The following is a 16120-nucleotide window of genomic DNA, read 5'->3' as shown; positions in this document are numbered from 1 at the left end:
TCCAACTGTCTCATGGTGTGTTTTGGTCAGCTTCTTCCCTAAACAGGAATACTGTAGTTGCATGAGCACTCCTTTATACACAGTGGAGGGGACATATCAGGGCAATTACAGTGTCGCCCTACCTTGGAGGAGATCAATAACAAAAGAAGAAGGCTTTCTGACCTGACAGTCATATAAGTATTTGTTAATGGATTTTTTTAAATGATGCTCATCTTAAGCAGATATCACCACATTGGGGGAATTTATCAAAACTGGAGCAGACAAATTCTGGAGCAGTTGCCCATGGCAACCAATCAGCATCTCTCTTCAGTTTGCTCAGGTAAGATTTGAAAATGAGACAGAGAAGCTGAGACTGGTTATCTGATATGAGGACTACAGTACAGCTAGCATGCATGTGCTCTGACATTGCTGATGTCAGTTAAAGGCGAAGCTTTTGGTGGGATGTGGTGAGCTTCCTGTAAATTCTCAACATATCACTGAGGCATTGCACGGCTAGAAAGATCACTCTGCTACTTCCTGGTCTGGCTTTACTTATTTCTGGATCACCTTCCTGCCATTGCACGGAGATGATGATGCTGATTCAATTTCTGGTTTGATGTTTTATTGCTCAAACAGTAAAACATGTGTCACTTGTTTGGCTATGCATTGTGGCAGATGTGTAAATGAGAAGACTGACTGCACAGAATTAAAAATCCTTTGGTAGGTAAAATGTTAACCTAGCAAGCAAGCAGGGACTAATCACTGCATAAAACCCCCCTCCCCTTTATACATTGCCATGAGATGAATGTAAAAAAATGTACCTGTGGAGAGAAGCCCAACTGTGACCTGCATTGTGCTCTGTCTGTGACTTACAATAAAGGGAGGAAAGGGTTACCTGAAACATGAAACAACAGATACTCAGCTTGGGCAACAATCACAGTAACCGGGCTGTTGACCTAAGAAATAAAAAGATTATAGTATGGTGTACATGTGTGTGTTGTTGTTGGTTTAGTAAATAAGGTATTGTTGTGCATTGCAATGATGTTATTGAATTCCAGAAGTGGTAGAACTGCATATCATCTGTGAGTAACGCACACAAACGCCCTTTCTCATCACTATATGTAATAATTATAGAAAGCACATGGGAAAAACATTTTGTCATGGTTTCTTGTTGCCAATGTCCTGTGTTGTATTACCAACTGAGCAAAGCCTGCATATAGTATATTTGGCTGATGTTTTGTATACGGTTTGCATGGTGAGAATCATGTAAGTTTTGTGCAATACAACGGACAAGTTGAAATGATTACAAACATTGCTTTTCTTCAAGTTTGAATAATAATGGGTAGTAAGGGTTGTGCCATGGCTTCAGGAATTGAAGTATACTGCCAAAGTAACAGGCTCACCTTACTGAAGGGACTCTTTTGAGCCTTTAATTGCCTTTCCATGATCTTGCTCTGTCCTGATCTGCTGTTAGACCACTTGAGAATCGTGTGTAAGTTTTGTTAAGCTTCTTTTCCTGCTGAGCTCATGAAAACCCTTACAGAACTGGACTCACTCCCTCTGCTCCCATACAACAGCAATCTGACCTATGGAGGTGGGGGGGGGGGGGAGCAGTAACTGAAGGGTAGATAAATGCTCTCAGGCCCCATTTACACTATGGCATTCTGTTATTTCACATGTTAACATGCGTATGATCAAATCAGACCATTCATTTAGCATAGGCTGCCAATACATTGCGATGTAAGGAAAAACTTCTCTCCGTGCCATCTTACTCCGCTGTGTTGGAGATCCAAGCATGCTCAAGAGGGAGCGTCATATGCTGGCATCCCCTACAGCGCTAAGTAGTTTTCTGCACCAACCCTTGCAGTGACAGGGCATAGTAGTCAGCTAATGGAAGTAACTAAAGAGCAGAAGGGAACAGGCAAGTATGAATTGCTTTCTTTGCAGTAGTGCTTTTTTTTCCATTTCATTTTTCATTTTTTTTCATCTTTTTACTTTAAATTGTCTGATGGGGCTATATGTGTGTGGACATGGACTGTGAGTAGCTGATTTTAGGAAAAGTTGTGGAAGGCAGTGGGAGAGCCATATATTGTTGTCTTATGTTGTTTGGCTTGTGATTCATGTACTAAATCACTTTATAGGTTAAATGGTTGAAACCTGCATGACTGATACCTAATAAATTGCACATGCGCTAATAATATACTGTCATAGCTTACTAAGATGACAAATCTTCAATTATGATCTTTATTTAATCTGGACTCCACCGCTTTTACAATAAATAGATGTACTACGTGACATTGATAATAATTGTACCGCATTAACTGTGTTACTAGTAGTGTAATAAAATAGCTTTACCAGCAAAATGTAACCAGATAAAGTCTGCTTATATAATCATTTCTCTTAGAATGTGGTATTCACCTCAATTGCATCAATGTCAAACTAGCTCTTGGTTGATTTTAAGCTGTCTTTTTTTTATGTTGGCATCTTGGCTTTTTATCTTCATTTTCTTCAGTGACTGAGAAGTTAGCCTCCTAAAATGTTTTCATTATTTATTTAAATTGAGAATAAAGGGGAATATACAAACATTTTACAAACATTCCAAATATTTCACATTTTTTACATTGCAAGAAGTAATTCCATGAACTGTATCCCAGATGATTCATCTCTATGATGACAGGATAAAGATAATATGCCATGGGTACACATATTTTTCCTCCTGCCCTCTTTTTCAGTTTTATACAGGGGGAGCACAATAATTCAGGTAGAAGTAGAGGTAAAAGTAGAGGCTAGGGGATTGATCCAGCCAGCCCGGATCGCATACCGATGCGATCCGCGCTGGCTGGATCTAATCAGGCACTGTAGAGGGCAGCCCGCGGGGGCCTCCAGAGGTCAGCCTAGAGGAGCGATCGGCCGCCGTGAGCCACTGCAGCGGCGGCCGTGAAATCCTTTTAGCGGGGCCAGTGACAGGCCCCCTGACGGCCGCGGGCAGCGGCCGTTTTTAAAGGCAGCACAGAGGCCCGGGGGGCAATTGCCACCCTGCCCCCCGGCCCATTCCGCCCCTGGGATGTTGGGATGTAGGAGGGAAGGGCTAGGTACAGCTATTAAGTGAAAGCTGAAAAAAAGGAAAGAGAGGTATAAAGAAAGGGGGGATGGGAAAGGGGACAGGGGGACAAGATATACAGTATAAGGAATTGGGGGCAAGAGGATAAGGTCAGATCCCACTTGTTCCTCTCGCCTATCCATGGGGTACAAACGCGACACAGTAGTCTCCTGCACTTTTTGATGCATTCTTCCATCTACTTACACAATATTTTCTGTGCAACTAGTTGCAAGACAATCTTCCTGTGGTCGTTTCTAATTTTCCTTTTTCAGAATGGGCAGTATAAGCAAATCTTATATGTTTTTTTATGGGTGGGGTTTTCCTTTAGCCGAAATAGAGCAAATTCAGGTTTTCATTTGTGCATGCAACCGGTTTGGTGTAGCCTCATCTGACCAGCTAAACATACTACTGTATCTAATAGTCACAGAGCATTTTAGTGTTGCATTTGTTGTAACATTTTTAATTGATTTATTGAGCATTATTAATAATTTAGTGTTGATGAAAACAATAAACAGATGTTGGCAGTACAAGCTTTGAAAACACAGTAATAATAACTGCAAAAAACATCACACATGCCCCTAAGCAGGTTATTTTGTTCAGTGCAAGTATAATAACATTTCTTTTGTATTTCAGCATTCTTCTAGATAGTCCAGTAGCAGCATCATTTTGCCCAATTTCCTGTCTGTGCTTTTCCTCAGTGTGCCATCATGTGAGCTTTGACAGTTTGATATGCATTTTGACTGTTAATGACCTTTTGGGTTTTGTGGTATTACCAAAGTGAAACAACAAGCCATGTTTCGTGGAATTGTGTGCTACAGGCTTGGTTGTTACAAGATAATACGCTTGGCTGGCTTAGGCCACACCAGTGCCCTTCTTAAGAGGAAGTACTACTTAAAAGCAACAGTTAGGCTAACGTTGAAATCTACTTTTACTTTTTATTTTACTTTTTTTTATAGAGATTTGTATTTTATGAGGTGAATATCAACATTTTCACAGTAAGGAGTGTGTTCAGGGATATATAGTATACATGCATGCACTTTTTTGTAGACATAGTAACTGTGGATCGTTTTTTATTCTTTTAAAGTATATCTGAATCCAATGGTTTTGTTTTGAGACTCTGTGGAGTCTCACCAGGGCTCTGTGGGATCTCACCAGAGCTCTGAGGGGTCTCACCAGTGCTCTGTGGGGTATACCCAGGCTGGTAAGACCCCCCCACATAGCCCTGGTGAGGCACTGCTTCCCAGATGCACCCCCCCTTGTGAATGTGTAAGGGGTACTTCTACCCCTACCCATTTACTAAAGGGTTAAATCAATTTTTTTTTTAATTCTGCAGACTTTTGAAAAAAATCCTTTCATTGAAAAAAAACCAAAAGACATGATTATGACATGTTCTTTATTTTTAAAAAAAAATTGATCCACCGACCTAATCCTAGGGTCAATCATGGGGTCCAGCGTTGTCCACGAGGAGGACGACTTGACGAAAATAAAAAATAAGTATAAAATAACAAAAAAAGAACCAGACACCCACTGACCCATCTGCTCACGACAACTCCCGCCGCAGAATGGCATTCTGGCAGATGACAAAATATAAACAATTTGGCGGAGCTAGCGATGACACAACCGTCATCATTACTTTGCACAATCATGGCTCTCACAGTGCACTGTGCTGTGATTGGGTAAAGTCTTGCACCTGACCTGACAAAATTCAAGAAACTGTGAACTCATAGTTCATAGGATTTAAAGAATGTCCTAATATATACGTTTCATACCGTTCATTTTTATCGCTTGCATTTTTTTCCATTATGGGCCTAAGTGGGGCCTCATGTTTAAGTTTTGCCTAAGGCCTCGCAAACTCTAGAGCCGCCACTGCCCCCAACACCATGGCCATGGCTATGTTGAGTATTGGGCCTGGCTTTAAGAGGCATGCATATGGCAATCTAGACATCACTTTGGCATTGGTAGGAAGTTGTGACCTGAAAAAAACCTTGTATAAATCTCATTATTTATCTTTCATGTTTAAGTGTATAATATATTTTTTTACTACTTGAACTATGTAGCACTTTACATATAGAGAATCACACCACAGGGTACATAATACATTTTAGGGGACATTTATCAAGCAAATTAGCAACAAAATAAGTTGCAAGTCAGGCTGCCGTTCCTTTAGCAAAGCCTCTTAGACATGTTTACATTTCTGTGCATCTGTGTTCCTGGGCAGCCAAGTGCGACAGTTTGCAAAGTTCTGAGTAAGATTTATTACTGAAGATGATATTGGTTATTTTGGAATGTACATTCATTTCCTCGGAATTGAACTGCGAGATCCAGGGGAGGAACTAGAAATCACAGGGCCCCATACACCATCCACCTGGTATACTGTCCTGAGTTACTTAAAAGGTAGCACTGCATAATGTGCCTGCAGCTTCCCTTGAGGCTGCCTTAGCTCTTTCTCTTGTAGGTGTCTCTCGCTTTCTCTGCTCAGCTTTCCAGATTGAACATTCCTTTTTCAGGTGACCAGTCTTTTTACAGAGAAAACACGCTCTGCTTTCTTTGCTTTGCTTTGTGCTCTCATGTACCTTAAGGGCTTTCTCGTTTTCTTCATTGTGCATATTTTCTTTCTTTCTGTCATATTTATCAATTAATTTTCCTTTGGCATATTCTAGTGTTAGTTCCTGCTCAGGTCCGGCCTCTAAAGTGTTAATAAGAGCATTGTATGACTCTGGAAGGCTGCATAGCAGTAATGCCACCAAATGGTTATCTTTAATTACCTCTCCAATTGCACGTAGTAGTTCTATGATTTCCAGCATGGCATTCACATGTTTACACATTTCCTGGCCTTTTTCTAGCCATATCTTATATAGCTTACATAGCAGATATAGTTTACTGTTTAGGTTTGAACGCTTAGGACATTTTTGTAATGCAATCTACATACCTTTAGCTGTATTTTCTTTTCTTATGTGGATTAGCTGGTCATCTTCCACTAGCAGACTTATAATTGCTTTTGCTTGCCTGTTCTTCTTGTCCCATTCCTCCATTACTGGGTCTGTCTTTACTCAGTACTTGCCACAAGTCATCTTTGCTTAGCAGCATTTCTAGAAAACTTCATATCGGAACTACTTGCCATTTTTCAGTAGCTTTGATGCAGCTCTTATTGACTTGCAGTGTTCTATTTAGTGCCTGGGCCTATAACTTGTTGGCTATGTGTTTAAATGAGGCACTAAGATCTCGAGGAATGCTGAATTCAATTGTATTTGCTTATAAGAACGTTACATCAGAACTCAGCATTATACAGCATACATATAGAACTTCCTGTATATCATAGATAAGTATGCATAAGCATAGAGACTAGCATTGCACTACAGCGCCATCTACAGCTCAAAGGACATAATTACACAAGTAATACAATCAGTACATATCAGCATATGCACGTGAATTTTTCCAACAGATGAGACAGATTTTCACCCTACACAGATGCACAATTAAAATGTGGTCAGTGTAAGGCCCCGTTCACATATAGCGAATTGTCGCGCGATTTCCGCCGCGATATCGCGCATTTTTGACGCGCGATATCGCGAGAAGTCGCCGGCCAATGTTATTCAATGGAGCTGTCTTAACTCCATGTCGCGCGTCGCTCGTCGCCGTCGCTTCTACCGGACCCTTTTTTCGGCGGATTTTGCGCGATTTTGCTTTTTTTCTATGGAGCCCGACGGGGAAGGTCGCGCTACCGTCGCTGGATCGTCGCTGGAACGTCACCCGAAAGTCGCGCTATCCCGGCCGTGCGGATCCGCTGCAAAAGGTATGTCGCTATATGTGAACGGGGCCTAAAGCTTTATTTGGTCCCAGTGTCACTTTGTAGCAGCATAGGTAGGACTTTATTATTCCAGCTGTAACCTTGTAGTAAATCTGTTGCGAGATCTTTCTCACTGCACCTGTTTCCAGCTGTTTTGCCATGCGACAGAATTGATAAATGCTCCTTATTGCCTTTTAGAAAAGGGGACATTTATCAAAAAAGTTGATAAAGTGTTCAAAATGTTTCAGACTGTGAAAGAGGGAAATGTGGTTGCTGTTGGCTACTGCAAATCTTTGTTCCTTCTATTCAGAAAAGATTATGTCATACGGCAAGAACCTCTGCTATCACCCAGCAGCTCGTACAATATTCTTTATATTCAGAATCACAAATCTCGGCAGAGTGCCTAGTCTATAAAACAATTGAGTTGGCAGTTTGCTGTGAGCTAATAAAATATTTTTGTTGGGCCGTGTAACTTCCCCTTTAAATGAGTAGAGTGCTTTTTCCTGAGGGGTCAGGAGAAGAGGATGCTGTATCTTATCCCAGAAGCCACCTGCACATCTTCTGACCACTTCCTCTACCGTCAGCTGCACTTTCAACAAGACCCTTGAGCCGAGGGCAATAATGTTAGTCTTGTACTAATATAAAAGCTTCAAAGCTTACACATGTATGTTGGACACTTTCCATGAATGCTATTAGTACTGAAAGCTTATTTAATTTTGTCAAAAGGTGAATTTGTTCCTCCTGAAGTTCCTCAAAAACATCTGTTTGAGTTATGATATTCAGTCCAACTCTCTAATTGTGCACGCTCATTTTGTATCTGTATTGCTGTACTGTATTACTGTCTGTACATCGTCAAGTGGGGTAGAGAGTAAAGCTGGCCATACAACAGCAGAATTTCATTGGAAATGTTTCTTTCTGTGAACATTCATTTGAATTTTTTATGGTTAATGGGCTCTAATCGTTGATCAACAGGATGGAAAATGTTTCTTGTTTATCAACAAATAACATTCTAACCGTGAAACTTTATTTTCATTTGATAAAAATTGTAGATATTGTAATGTGCATATGTTAGGCACAAAAGAGGCTTTTGAACTAAAATAGATGACTCAATGATGGCAAGAAAGAATTCTCTGACAAACCATTTTGAATAAAGGAAATTTTAACAGTGTATGGCCAGCTTAGAGCCCAACTCCATGGAAATTAAAAGTTTTCCCTTGCAGTGGTACTGCCCCATCACTGCCAGGGTTAGTTGCTCATGTATGCCTAGGGGACAGGAAAAAGCTGTTTTGTCTACCTCGTCCCATCTCCCACTGGCTTCTAGACTAGTCCCCGCAGACTGTTCTCCCCTTCACCCCACCAGTCATAGGATGGCTGACATAATTAAGTACAGTGCAGGATCTATGGCCTTGCATTGGACATGAGGACTCTGAGGTAGAGTCCACAGCGGGAGCAGAGGGGGAGGAGAGTGCAGCCTTTGAGGTGAGTGGGCATCAGGTAAGTTAAACAGTTTGCTATTGCCCACGATATGCTGGGAAGGCCACAGCCGGGACGGATCCCGACAATACTGTCTGGATCCACCCAGCTGCGTGATTGACAGCTGTCTGAAAGGGTCTGTTTCATGTTTGCCTTCTTCATTTCCAAGGAACATTGTAGATTTTTATAACTGTCTTATCATGCATTTTATTTTAGGAGAAGTAGTGGGCTCTGTGTCTGTTTGCTATATCATCTGGTTACTTATTAATCTCTACTTCCTCATTTTGTACATATTATTTCTGGGAAATACTTAGCTTCCCGATTGTATTGTTCTAATAAACACTATTTTACTAATTGTTTTGTAGGGCTGAAAGGGTCTGTCTTTTCTTTTTTACACTTTGGAACAAGTTAGCACTACAGTTGACCAATGAACCTTTCAGTTGTACTTGAACTGTTAATCTGACATTCTTGTGCTACATTTAAATTTAGGAGAATGTGGTTTAGATCAGCTTTCTGAAACTATTCGTCTAGTCTGAAGTCAAGTGTGCATATATATAGCTGCCCTATGAGCAACAACAGTTCTAGTCAACATGACTCGACCAAAATTCCATCTGTTTATATGGCCAGCTTAACTCTTTGCACATAGCTTGTGCTTCTCAGCCTTTATGTATCCATGTGTACGGTAATTTATCGCAGTACATTGTTTGATGCCAGACTACTAGGGGCACCTTTCATTTATTTGGCATGATGTGCATGCACAATAACCTATAGTAGCCAATTATAAATCAGCTTTCATAGTACATAAATATACTGAAAGCTGGGTTACATACAGCATATTGTGTGTGTGTGTGTGTGTGTGTGTACTGCATTGCAAAACTGGTAGAGTAGAGGAGAAACATCAATTCCAAGGTGCTTTGCATGACGGAGGGATGACAAAGTATTATACCTGTACATATCCATGGCAGATATAAAAGACACAAATGGATGTGGTACTATATACATTAAAACATAATTACATTGGGATTTTTAAATGCAAGCAGTGAACGTATTTGGACTGGGTATGAGCATCTTGCAGTTCTCACGGGCCAGCATGGAACATGCTTATAGGAGAAGAGAGCAGAGTGATAGATGAGCTTATTAGTGTGCTACTATTCTACTGTGTTCTTGTGTAAAGCATTTGCACAACACTACAAGGATAATCAAAATGTGTGATAGGCTGAGATTCTCCGAACGTAGGCCTAAAGAGCAACTTTCAGTGAGTTGTAAATGCTACAGCTAAAATCCAGCTTACCTTTGGTTACACCACATGCAGTTGAATACACATGCGGTATCATGTTTGATTATATATGCATTGTCATAGGTTTTTAAGGTCTCTAATCAGCTTATATAAATGGGAAACTACAAGTGAATGCTCACATGATTGCAGCATGTAGAATATCGTCATATTGCACTTCATTGCAAGCTTTGTTGACAACGGGTTCCACTTGGTGTGAATGAGCCTGTTATTGGGATTTTATATAATTTGCTACAACAATAGATGTTTCACAGCAATTGTAGGATACACCAACCTTTTGTCACATGATTCTGTAGTATATACCTTCACTGTTTCCAAAGTGCAGATAACACTGCTCCAAACCAGGGAACACAAGCTGATATTTAGGACTGTTCCTAATATAAGGACACAGACTGCCTTAGGAATTTAGTGAACACAAGATAGTCCGCTACATAAAATCGGTGTCTGGATGAGAGAACCACTTGACAGGCTTATGTGCTATGAGTGAGTCTTTATGTCTAACCAAAGCTTAACATTTTAATTTGGTAACATTTGCATACAAAAATTCAACACAGGCCTTAATGTAACTCCATTCTCAACCTTTTTTCAGTCACGGCATCTTTTAATAGTATGCAAAATCTAGAGGAACCCCAATCTAAAAATGTTAAAAAAAAGACTTTTGGCCCCTCTTCACATTAGAAACCCCCTTCATATCAGAGCCTCCCTTTAAAATCAGACCCGCTTCACATCAGGAGCCCCCTCCTTTCACATCACAGTCCCCCTTTCTCAAATCAGAAGCCTCCCTTCACATCATAGTCCCACCCTTTCACATCAGAGTCCCCTCTTCACATCTGAAGCCCCCCTTCATATCAGGAGCCCTCTTCATATTAGAAGCCTGCACTTCACATCAGAACTCCCTCTTCACAGCAGATAATCTCTCTTTCCCCCCTTCTCATCAGAGTCTTCAGTCCACTTTCACATCAGAGTCCTGTGTCCAAGTGCCTCTGTTCAAAAATGTCGAGGCACCCCTCAGGAAGCCGGAAGGCACCCCTGGGTGCAGCAGCCTCTTAGGGCACCCTGGTTGAGAAAGTCTGATCTAACTGACTGTATCCTTGCTCTTTGCAATGATTTAGGCAATCATTCTAATGTTCTGATATAATGCAGCTAAATTATTGTTTTATTTTGTAGGGAAAAATCTTCCATTTTAATTTCTAGTTGCAAACATCTAAACATTCTCAAAAAGGTGTAAGTTATTGTGAGGTTGACAAATAACAGGACTCATATCCAACACCCAGGACTGTCTCTGGACATATAGGCAGCTGGCCACAAATTTGTGTCTTCATTTTCGTATGAACTTATATGTGATATAAAAATTGTTATGGCTTACAGTGCTGGCTACATTTTTGTATATACTGTATTTTTATGTTATCAGTCAAAATGAATATGTCTATCTCTTTTTTACAGATATGGCGGAAGCGCTGGTTTGTTCTGCGACGAGGGAGGATGAGTGGGAACCCAGATGTCTTAGAATATTACAAGAATAACCATTCCAAGAAGCCTATCAGGGTGATAGACCTAAATGAGTGTGAGGTACAGAAGTACATTGGTGTGAACCTGATTAAGAAGGAATTCCAGAACAGTTTTGTGTTCATAGTAAAAACAGCTTTTCGAGCATTCTACCTTGTGGCTCGGACAGAGGAAGAAATGCAAAGTTGGATGTACAACATCACCCAGATCTGTAACTTTGGACAGCTGGAAGATGGCACAGGTAAGAAAGAAGACTCACTCCAGGAACATTTTGAAGTTGATTTACTAAAGGCAAATAGGCTGTTCACTTTGCAAAGGGATTTTCAGCTCCGTGAATGTGTTGCAAATTCACTTTACAAAGAATACCCAATTATGTGGAAGGAAAATGAAAATGAAAACATTATTTTGGCCTGCACATGATTGGATGTCGGAAGTCAGCACAGGCCGTGTGCCACCCACCGGGACGTCATCACGCACGCGTGCGACGTCATCACGCATGCACATAATGAAGTCATACTCAACCAAGATGGCTGCCGGCAGAGAGAGGAGGGGGTGTTCACTAGGCGGGATAAGGTATGCCACCGGGTCCTCTCTTGTACATCTGTCAGGGGGATGACACCAAAATGACTGTGAGTCGTTTTAGTGCCACCCCCTCTGATGGTGTCACCCGGTGCGGTGACACCCGGTGCAACCCCCGCACCCACCTTGTGATGCCATTGAGTCATCAGAGCTTCACCTAATTCACTAAGCTTTTAAAATGAACTGCCTCCTTTCCGTAGCCCTCCTGCACTAAAAAAAGTACTACATGCAGTACTTGTTTTCAACGCACACCACCGTGACACGGTGCTGTGAACTGAGCCAGTTTGAAACTAGGTTAATTGCCCATTTGAAACAAGCTGCCAGCACAGCCTCAACGCATCTGGTGTGAATCAGCCTTTATACTAAACGCCTGTGGGTTTACAAAGAGTTCTTCAAACTCATGCATTCAGCTAAGAAATTGACCTGAGCTTGCATGTTCTTATTGGCCAGTAATGCTGCTCACCTTAGTGATAGGCCAATAGCAATATGTAGGAGATGGCAGGCCAGTACTCAGCTCTACCAAGAATTGCTTGCTATAACACTATAGGAGTCAGGGCAATGTGGGTGCCAAAGACTCCATTATAGATCTGGGGCCTGTTTGGCACCTTTATGGTACAGACAGATTTACTTTCAAACTGAACTCCTAGCAAAGAGATAAATACTGTTTTATCCACACAATACATCCAAGTTTGTGACCTGCTATTTCTATACAGCAGTGAAGAATACAAATTGTTCAGTCACTCAAGCTGCTAATTTGACAGTAAAGGAACAAAATCACCCAGATGACCATCTTTGTGTCCCTTCTACTGGAATCATGTCCTGATTGACTGAGATTGCTGTCCCTCCATCCCAGCATGACTACTACTGTGTGGGGGATTACAGGATTTTGATATTAAGAGATGCAAATAGCTAAGTGAGTTCTACATGAAAATACATTGAATGTTTTATAAATGAATACATGTTTGGAGGGCAGTTTAAATGGTTCACACCACACCATAGTGCAATGTATAGCACATATGTGTGCAACATGTGTGCGCTGCTGTGCAGTGTGCTGTGATGTGTTGCTATAACAAATTGTAGTGCTCCAAGGTTTTTTGTAACCTATATGTAAATTATATGTGCTGCAGCGTGTTGCAATGCATTGCAGGGTGTTGTAATGTGCTGTGATAAAATGTTGCCTGAATTTTTTTATAGCAACCCAAACCAGTGCACCACATTGGTGTGAACAGGCCATATATAAAGCAAGGCTTTTGGCTTGTCTCTGTGTTGGGACTGCCTTGGGTAATGCTGCCCAAGGCAGCCCAACAGGATTGGTGCGAACCAACCCTAATCAGGACATGATTAATCCTATTTGTGGGCTGTATCCAGAAAACAAATAAATGATAGAGGTTACATTTTAGAAATAAAGCTTTTGGTTAATTTTGTATACATCGCCCTGAAAACAATATCACAGACAATAAAGCCCTTGCTCTTTTTCTGTCCTGCTTGAAAAATGTACCATATTTTTAGGTCATGCTGGGAAAAAAACGTTTCTTTTCATTCTCTAGTTAGAAAATCCTTATACATAATTTATTCAGCCAGCTGCTGCAATATAACATTAATGCACACCGATACTATTACCAGACTCAAAGTAGAGTGCGGTGAGGCTGCTTTGCACCCAGGGGAGTATCTTGCAGATCTGATAGGGGGAAGGTTAGGTAAAGGGTAGCAAACAGTGGCCATAAACGATGGGTAATCAGGCTGTAAATAATGGAAGAAGCTGCAGTCTAGGAAGCTTTGGCTAAAAGATAAGGCCTCTTTACATGTAGTTTAAAAGGAAATGTTTGAAACATATAAGCAATGTGTGGTTTAGGCTGAAAGTCCTCCTAGCATTACTTCTGTTGTTTTTGATGCATAAATAAGATAACAAGCTCTTTGTTTGAGGAGATGATTATATTGTGTATAATGCAAATAGCAACACTGTTGCTTTTGTTTTGTGTATTTTTGCAGGTTGCACACACACAACCCCTTTGCATGCAGGAAAATGTTATACTGTATATCTAAGCAAGCACATTCTATTGCATGATACTGCATCTGTAGAATTATGCTGAGAGATGCAGGTTCCCAAGGGATAGCAAATAGATTTTGCCTAACTCTCCCTGGCGCTCCGGGAGTCTCCCGCTATTAGATAGCGGCTCCCGGCCGCCCAGGAGAGAAACACTTTCTAAAGGAAAGCACCCGCCCACTGCTGCTGTCAATCAGTAGAGGGGACCTGCAGTTCTCAATCAGGTCCCCTCTATTGATTGACAGCAGCAGAGGGCGGGTGCAATAGCTAGTTTGCTATTGGCTATTGCAAATTGAAATAGCCAATAGGAATCTAGCTATGCATTCCTATGGTGATTTTTTTTTTAAATTTGATGGCAGCAGAACTGCCCGGCCAATAGAAAACAGTTGGGCGGAGCTAGCTGTCAATGCTAGCTCCACACAATCGTTTTCTATTGTTTTTTTCCACTTTTTTAACTATTTTGCTCAGCGGCATTCGGCTATTTACTCACTGCTGTTCAGCATGAGAATAGACCGAACAGCAGTGAGTAGCCTGCCAGAGGTTCGGCTTAGACGATCCAGATGTTGGATCGGCTGAGTTGAACTCCTTCTGCATATACAAGCCGATGTCACATACAAGCCTGAAGTGAATAGCCGAGCAGCGTTCAGCTCACTTCACTTAGGGTTGGTTGTTCACTCGGCTGCCTACGGCAGCTTAGTGAAAAGACCCCATGTTTTTGCTTAGACCTGTGTCCCATGTGGGTTAGAACCTGTGTTTACCGACCACACAACTACAGGCTGTAGGTGAATAGATATGTGTGCCTAACCGCGCAGGTCTGCTAGGTCTGCTGTGGCTCCAAGGGGATGCATCTATAAATGTTCAATTTGAATTTTAATGTAGTTGTTTTTTAAGATGTTTAAAAAAAAAAAATTATGAGGATCCTAGAACACTAGGGGTAGTTTGTTTTACAGCTCCCTTTGTCTGATTGAAACCTCAGACTTAGCTGTTGAATAAGGGTTGTTGCTGCTGTGACTACTCATCTAAGTTCTGTAAACAGCCGGTCTACAGTATACATAAGTGTAATCTCTACATCTGAGATGAGTATTGCAGTGTAGCTTTTGCATCTGAGGTCTGTATTGCAGTGTAGCCTTTGCATTTGAGGTCTGTATTGTGGTGTAGCCTCTACATCTGAGGTCTGTATTGCAGTGCAGCCTCTACATCTGAGGTCTGTATTGTGATGTAGCCTCTACATCTGAGGTCTGTATTGCAGTGTAGCCTCTACATCTGAGGTCTGTATTGTGGTGTAGCCTCTACATCTGAGGTCTGTATTGTGGTGCAGCCTCTACATCTGAGGTCTGTATTGCAGTGTAGCCTCTGCATCTGAGGTCTGTATTGTGGGGAACCCTCTACATTTGAGGTCTGTATTGTGGTGTAGCCTCTACATCTGAAGTCTGTAGTGCAGTGTAGCCTCTACATCAGAGGTCTGTATCGCAGTGTAGCCTCTACATCTGAGGTCTGTATTGCAGTGTAGCCTCTACAACTGAGGTCTGTATTGCAATGTAGCCTCTACATCTAACGTCGATATTGTGGTGTAGCCTCTACATCTGAGGTCTGTATTGTGGTGTAGCTTCTACATCTGAGGTCTGTATTGTGGTGTAGCCTCTACATCTGAGGTCTATATGCTATTTATTTAGTTGAGCTGGAATTTGGGGGTCTTCTGCTAGAATTTTAATTAAAAATACAGTTACCTTTTAAAGGTTTCCCAACATTGAACTTTGCAGTAAACACATGGGTTGAGTTATTTTTGCAGAAATTCATATTTTTAGATGCTTGCTTGTCCATATTGTTGTTATTGTATACATGTAGAGATTAGCCCCTACAATGTTTATGCCTAAATGCTTGACAACTGCTGAGAAGAGCCACATGCAGAGTGCTTGGTTTTTAATGGGTCAGCATACCTATAGACTTGCATTGTGAGTAGGATCAATGAAGCACAACTATCTAGTGCTGCAAAGGAGAAATCAGAGTCTATGTATTTAGAGAGCAAATATCATTGTCACATGTACATGTATAATTCCAAGTTACAGTATATGAAGAAATTTGAGTGAAAAGCACTCACCTCATAGTTCTCCTTTAAACATTAGCACGCCTTGCTAAGATTATTTTCATCAAACTGATCTTTTACATGCATATATAAAACATTTTTTAAGACTATACATTGCCTTTTTAAAGTGCATCTATAGCCAAACATTGTTTTAGTTTTGGATAGAGTAGGGAAGGTTTGGGATCTGTCAAGTTTGTATTGCGGATATTATCCTTCAACCTTCCTGTTTGTCCTGTCCAGTAATGGGCAATCCAAAATTTTACAGTTGTCACCAC

The 16120-nt window shown here is 41.1% G+C and overlaps 1 protein-coding gene across 1 annotated transcript in view; it reads left to right on the top strand.

Moving 5' to 3' along the window:
* The window catches only part of LOC108788550 (GRB2-associated-binding protein 3-like), a 99686-nt gene that overhangs the window by 42187 nt on the left and 41379 nt on the right, over positions 1-16120 (top strand). Inside the window, exon 2 of the mRNA XM_018558338.1 lies at positions 11077-11380. Within this exon, the coding sequence (XP_018413840.1) occupies positions 11077-11380 (304 nt within the window). The remainder of the gene's footprint in view (positions 1-11076; positions 11381-16120) is intronic.

The sequence above is a fragment of the Nanorana parkeri genome, unplaced genomic scaffold, assembly GCF_000935625.1.
Source record: "Nanorana parkeri isolate BGI_ZX_2015 unplaced genomic scaffold, ASM93562v1 scaffold332, whole genome shotgun sequence".
Taxonomy (NCBI): Eukaryota; Metazoa; Chordata; class Amphibia; order Anura; family Dicroglossidae; genus Nanorana; species Nanorana parkeri.
The sequence above is the reverse complement of the archived record's forward strand: the minus strand, read 5'-3'. Positions and strand labels throughout refer to the sequence as shown.